The sequence below is a fragment of the Sinocyclocheilus anshuiensis genome, unplaced genomic scaffold (assembly GCF_001515605.1).
Source record: "Sinocyclocheilus anshuiensis isolate Anshui unplaced genomic scaffold, SAMN03320099.WGS_v1.1 scaffold708, whole genome shotgun sequence".
Taxonomy (NCBI): domain Eukaryota; kingdom Metazoa; phylum Chordata; class Actinopteri; order Cypriniformes; family Cyprinidae; genus Sinocyclocheilus; species Sinocyclocheilus anshuiensis.
In genome coordinates this window covers 1,842,232-1,849,402 of record NW_015555881.1, presented here as the reverse complement: position 1 = coordinate 1,849,402, position 7,171 = coordinate 1,842,232, and the positions used below count along the sequence as shown (strand labels likewise).

Sequence of the window (7,171 nt, the reverse complement as noted above, 5' to 3'; positions counted from 1 at the left end):
TTTGGCGTAAAGAACATGAAAGCATGGATCCATCCTGCCTTGTCTCAACGGTTCAGGCTGGTGGTGGTGGTGTAATGGTGTGGGGGATATTTTCTTGGCACACTTTGGGCCCCTTAGTACCAGTTGAGCATCGTTTAAACGCCACAGCCTACCTGAGTATTGTTGCTGACCATGTCCATCCCTTTATGACTACAGTGTACCCATCTTCTGATGGCTACTTCCAGCAGGATAATGCACCATGTCACAAAGCTCAAATCATCTCAGACTGGTTTCTTGAACATGACAATGAGTTCACTTTACTCAAATGGCCTCCACAGTCACCAAATCTCAATCCAATAGAGCACCTTTGGGATGTGGTGGAACGGGAGATTCGCATCATGGATGTGCAGCCGACAAATCTGCAGCAACTGCGTGATGCTATCATGTCAATATGGACCAAAATCTCTGAGGAATGTTTCCAACACCTTGTTGAATCTATGCCACGAAGAATTAAGGCAGTTCTGAAGGCAAAAGGGGGTCCAACCCGGTACTAGCAAGGTGTACCTAATAAAGTGGCCTGTGTGTGTGTATATAGCAATACTTAATATGTAATATATAATATTAAATTAACGCTTTACTAAACTGATGGACTGGAGTGGTGTGGATTATTGTGATGTTTTTATCAGCTGTTTGGACTCTCATTCTGCACCCATTCACTGCTGAGGATCCATTGCTGAGCAAATGATGTAATGCTAATGCTTTCTCCAAAACTGATGAAGAAACAAACTCATCTACATCAACAATATCAATATCTCCTGCGATAATGAACACGATGTTGCGTAGCTTGTCAGTGAACTACAGCTCTGTGTAGTAAATGCCGCTCCATCTGAACGCACGTGATGGAGATTTACTACTGATTACAGAACCAGCTTTACTGACGAGATGCGCATGACAATTGCATGCGATTTATCGTGCAGCCCTAGAAACTAGCCTTGGAAATATGTCCTGTAACTACTAAAACCACAGATTAAGCTAATATTTAAAAAAATGTAAATAGTATTATAACAAAATCCAGTTTAAAAAAAACTTTCTTGGTCAAATTTGGTCTTTGTTTTTGAGTTGTTGGAGCACAATGTGCACCACTGTAATTGTCTGCAAACCACAACCTTCAAACAATTGTTGATGTATATTCTGAAGTAACAGTGTCTGTGTGTGAGTTTTTATGAAAAACATGAGAATAACTGATGCATTGAAACAAAAACTGACAAATGTGCAAACACATGTGCATGCATATCACTGTTATTTTCATTCAGATCTATAAACATAAGCTCAATGGAAAAACAACTGCAAATACAATCTGTCCTGCATCGGTTACATAAATATACTGAGAGAAAACACACACACACACACACACACACACACACACGCGTCATGTTGGTCTCATTCCCTGCCTGGAATCACAGATGTGGAATCAGTTCCAGACTCAAACCTCTATCCAATATTCACACACTTCAAAACCATTTATGGCAGATTCTTTATCTGATTTCTGATTGGGATTAACTGTGACCTCACCACTTCATGTATGGAGCGGTTGAAGGTGTCGTCTTCTGTGAGGATGAGGAGGATGATGAGGGCCATGTATACATGATGAGAGTTTCTCTCCTCGACATGATACAAGATCTCAAGAATCGGCAACACCTTCAGAGACAGAAAGACAAAATACTTTACTATTGTGTAACCGATAGGGGTGCTCTGATTGATCAGCTACCGATCACTATCGGCCGATAATCACATTGGGATGATTGATCGGCGGTCTCTAAAAAGGCAGATCTCCAAAAAAAACGATCTCAATCTGATGACTCATCTGCCGTGATAAGTTTGTCACGACATGCAGCGGCACCATCTCAGTCTCTGTCTGGCGCGGGTAAAATTATTATTATGCTGAAGGTGAGGTGCAATTCATATTTCTTCATTAAATAACTCTTAAAGTAATTTGAAAACCTTCTGTGTGACAAATTTCACAAACAGCATGAGTGAATCACCGCGCGCGCTCTATTACCCTCTCAAAATACGCAAATGGCTTCAAATCACCACACATCGCGTCTGTCTATAAGCGAGCTGCACGCTGCACAGTTGACAGGAATTGTCACTTGCACAATCGAGGCAGTGTTGCATCATCACTAAAGTTTATAAATTGCATTTCTTTTTAATTCTCGCCAGTGTTTAAACCATTCAGCGCTCACTCGCTCTTCTGGAGACTGTGCGCTCATGCACACTTGCAGCGCACACATATAACGCCAGGTTCACATTACTCTGTTTGCAGTGCTTATTTTTTTCGCGCTCATGTTAACGGATTAATGCATTCACCCTGCACACGGTTGCGGTCTGGCAGTGCGTTCCAGTAGTGGTGCGTCTGCAGCATTGCAGCGATTGTTTCCACACAGAGTTTATTTTTACTGCGCTGCAAGCGTTGAATTAAAGTAACAGCGCATTGTTTGCGGTAAATATGAAAACTAAAATTTAGTAATTACACCATAAATGCATATTATTAAAGTCTACTGTGTTTCACAGTCAACACATATGGCTTGTTGGCTAGTTTTAAAGGAAAAGAGCACTTTTAGATAAACAAGGAAATAATAGATTACTAATACATAATTACATAATATTTACTAAATTAGATATCATTTGAAAATACATTTTATGAAAAAACTGAAATTGAAAATAAAATAAAAACTGTAAAATAAACAGATCTATAAAATAAAATAATAACATTTAAATAAATTTAAATCAAATCTGTAAAATAAAAAAATTAGAAAATAAATTAAATGTAAATAATTAAAATATTTTTTCTGTAAAATAAACAGATTTATAATTTAGATTGCAATGTCTTTATTTTGTAAAGAAACTGTTAAAAATATGAATAAAAAGGAAATAAACACTGTAACCAACATTGCAATCAGTAATCAGTCATATCAATCAATCATATTTTTTCAAATAAAGTTTGCACTAATTTTACATACAGTACACAGTGAATATGACATGAATATGACAGTGGCAAACTGCACAGCGTAGTTTGAAATCAAGGTTTTAAAGTTTCGATCAGCGAGAGAGTAAATGAGAAAGTATTACAGCGTTCGCCTTTAAATTACTAATAATAGAAAAGCAAATGTTACAATACTTCTTTGTTTACTAGTTCTAATAATGTATAATCTTCTGACACATGGGCCAAACAGAAAAACGTATCGGCATATAATAAAAAAAATTACAAACATCGACCACTAAAAAGAAAACACATCCCTGTCTAAAAAGTCCCGCCCACAGTGACTGATTGACAGGAGTCAGGAGTTTGCAATTGCATTTGAATGAATGCATATGTTCTGCAAGCACTATGAAATGCATATATGATCTCACCAGGTTCTCCATGTCCGTGCGGGACAGTATGTATGTCCTCATGTTGCTGTTCTGGTGCAGTAGCGTGTAGAGCAGTAGCGTCACCTGGTCTGATTTCTGCTGCTCGTACAGCGCTGTGTACAGACTGTTAAAGTTGATCTGAAATGTGTGAGGCTGAGGAGACGGGAGGGATGAGGAATCTGAAACGCATAATAGAGATTCAGTGAAACTAATTCAACTCAATTAACTAAAAACACAAACAAACTGGGATGGGAGCCAGTCTGGTTTACCTTGGGTGTTTTTGAAGCAGGTAACAGCCTGGCGGTAGGGGTTCGGACAGTCTGCACCGTCAGTCAGATTGGCCAGAACCAGAAGCAATAGCAGACTCTGATTGGACAGCGGGAGAGGGTTCTGATCTTGCTCCGCCCCCGGCCTGCTGCTGACTCCGCCTAATGTGAACACGCTCCACAATCCACCTGAATAACACAGAAACCAATTACATCTGTTGGAAAATGATCGGCATGGAGTGACTTTAATTAATGGTGACAAAGGAAAAGGTCACATCAAGCATTTATGACTCACATTATCATTGACATTAATTCCTGTACTATTTGAGATACAAACATGAACGACATCTCAAATCTTGAGACTTGATGTTGTTCATTTTTCTGAGTAATCAGACTTATGATTTTTGATCAAATGGGAAGAAAAATCCTACAGGAACTTATTCAACAATCTTAAAAGTTGTGAAATGCCAACCATGATTTCATCTTAACGTCTTACAGGTACAACAGCAAAGAGCAGTTTAAAACACAGTGAAGTAGTATTATTTATATACTATTGTAGTATTTATTAATATTTTGAATTAGCTTTTTTTTATATTTTCAGTTTTCATTTGGATTTTTGTTTTAGTAATTTTATGTGATTTTGTCATTTTTATTATTTATACTTTTAAATATTTAATAATAAAAATATATATAAATAAAAATAAATTCCTTTTTTTTTTTTTTTTGGTGCAGAAACCTTTAAGTGTATGGAAAAAAGCTAAAAGTAGTACAGTAAATGGTGCTTTTCAACGGCGACACACTTAAAAGATGTCGCTTCAGGCCAGAAGTAGAATAACTGAGGCAGAAGATCATTCATGAACAGTGTAGTGGGCAACCGGACATGCTAATGGCTCAAAAAAAGGACAGTTTCTTCTGCCTCAAGAGCTCCAGATGTAATCTATAGAGTCTAGCGCTCTTTACAACATCACAGTCACTCCTTTTGTTCTGTTTAAATATATAAATGATTATATGAACATAAGTATGTCTTACAGCATTACTTACAAGCATCCGCTTTGATGGTTGAAGATTAAAAACAAAACCTGCAGGGCCATAATGACGGAAAATGATTAAGCAAATAAGAGCAAGAGATATGTATGGGAAACCTCTACATGTGCTTTTCTGTGATGTTATTTTTGTATTTATTTAATTTGCTATTTATTTTACGTATATATATATATATATATGTATAATTCAGAATTACAACAAAAATTCTAAATTCTGTGAAAACGTCACTGCTGACTGCTCATGACTTTTTATCTCATAATTTAAACTTTTTATGTCATAATTATGATTATAGCATTTTATCATAATAATTAGTTTATATATATGTGACTTGATGATATCAACCAGTAAAGTTAATTGTTGCAGAAGCAGAGCAAGTCATTACATTTTGTCATGCACAATAAGTCCAGGAATAATAAGAAAATTAATTGGATGTCATGTTGACTTTAACATTGCGAAAACAACATTGGAAAGGCGCTATATAAATAAAAATTATTATTATTATTATTATTATTATTAAGATGGGCTTTTTCTGTCCAACAATGTACAAACAGCAGGTTGCTGATTAATAGTAATTGATTTTAAACAGATTCTGAGCTACTAATCATTCAGTCATCGTATCGGGTGGGTCGGAAAGAGAGCGAGAGAGAGATGAGATGGAAATGAGATGCCTGTCTCCATGTCTAATCACTTGTGGCTGGACATCACGGCCCCACCAGCAGACTGAAGCAGAGCCAGGATGTTAACAAACATCCACCGCAAATAAAAACAACAACACTGGCAGAAAAACTCCCCTCCACCCTCCCAGACGCACGTCGCGGTCGGCTCTGAGAACACTGACAACAGTAAAGGTCATTGGACTGATATTATTGGCTGCATCTATCCGTTAGGTTCCTCATAACATCATCAAGTTCCGAATGTCTGGACGCCACAGCGACGTCAGTCGACCAATGAGAGCAAGCGCAGACGCAAGTGCAGACTGTAATCTACTCATCAGTAGGGTTGGGTATCGTTAGAAATGTTCCCGTTCCAGTTTTGCCTAACGATTCCGTTTCCGATTCAATTTAAATTAACTATTATTATTTTTTTACTATTTTAGCTTAATTGAATGTAGTGTTGCTGGAAGGTAGTAAGTAATGTTGAGTAATGCATGTGCTTCAAAGTTGATGTTTTTTACACTATCAATAACATTTTGCTTTTCAAGCAGGAATAAGCTGGTTGGCCAAATAGTCCCTTGAGGGCTAAGACACTTGTTCCTTTCCCTAAATTAATGAAATATTATACTTATAACCATCTATACACACACTGCATAAAGCCCCTATTTTACAAATAATAATGCAGTCAGGAGATGGTGTGATGCAATGAGTGGTTTACACATTTTTAAACATTTAAAATGCATGAAAATATTTTCTATCACTTTGTTTATCACTCTTGAAATGACCTGTACACTAAATAATCTAACCCTCATACTTACATAACAATAGCAGTCTATTTATTTGGTGGTCCAAGTTGAAGTCAGTATGTATATTAATAACAATATGGGACAAAAATAATGTAATTTAGTGGCGGCAGGAGCTGCGTGCTGCCGGTACATGTACAGTCAGACAAAACAATGTGCACATTTATCAAAGACGCGAGTGCGCTTACAGTCGTGGAAAACGATGTGTTCGGCAGTTAAAGACGCGGCGCGTCTGTGGAGTGCGCGTCATGGGAAACAATGTTCTCAGTAATTAAAGAGGCAGGGCGGCGTTTCTGTTATTTGGTTTGTGACATCCTTTACGGGAAACACCGGCGCAAGGCTGCTCACAACGCTTGGTCACGTGTCGCACCAGAACCGTTTTCAAAAAACAGAACCGGTTCTGAATAAGAAGCGGTTATCGGTTCCCAACCCTACTCATCAGAGCCAATCAGAAGCCTGTAATCGCTCTCAGACACATTGACGGGAAAAATGATGGCTGAAGAAAACACCCCTTTGATTAGCAATCAATCTCTCTTGTTCTTTGATAAACACACTCGTATGTCTCTTGGTTCTCTGCTTGTCTTGTGTGTGGTCCGTTTCTCTCAGCACAACACAAATATAATATTCCAAGAGTGAGAAATACACTCATATTTTATACCTTTTGTAGCATTTACCGTTTTCCCTGAAGCCTACTTATGTTAGTCATAATATAATATAAACAGTACAATCTTAATAGGTTTCTTGAATCAAAAACGATCAGGATTTAGTTTTATGACCATTTCCATGCCCCTCTCTGATTATTTATATATAAAACAAGTATATATTAGCGTCCATGAAACTATTTGAACACAAAATGACAAAATTATGAGAGGAAAAAGTCACTGCTGAGACTGACTTACATGACCTTTTATTCTCATAATTTTACATTTTATGCTATAATTATGACTTACTAAAGCTTTTTGTCTTATGCTGGGCTTCCATAACATATGTGGTAAAATATTTATACATACATTTA

General features: G+C 37.2%; 1 protein-coding gene across 1 annotated transcript in view; it reads right to left on the bottom strand.

Annotated features, from left to right (window-relative positions):
* The window catches only part of dym (dymeclin), a 92,429-nt gene that overhangs the window by 54,265 nt on the left and 30,993 nt on the right, over positions 1 to 7,171 (bottom strand). Inside the window, exons 9-11 of the mRNA XM_016470263.1 lie at positions 3,660 to 3,845; positions 3,391 to 3,569; positions 1,552 to 1,677 (exon numbers count right to left, since the gene is read on the bottom strand). Of these exons, the coding sequence (XP_016325749.1) occupies positions 1,552 to 1,677; positions 3,391 to 3,569; positions 3,660 to 3,845 (491 nt within the window). The remainder of the gene's footprint in view (positions 1 to 1,551; positions 1,678 to 3,390; positions 3,570 to 3,659; positions 3,846 to 7,171) is intronic.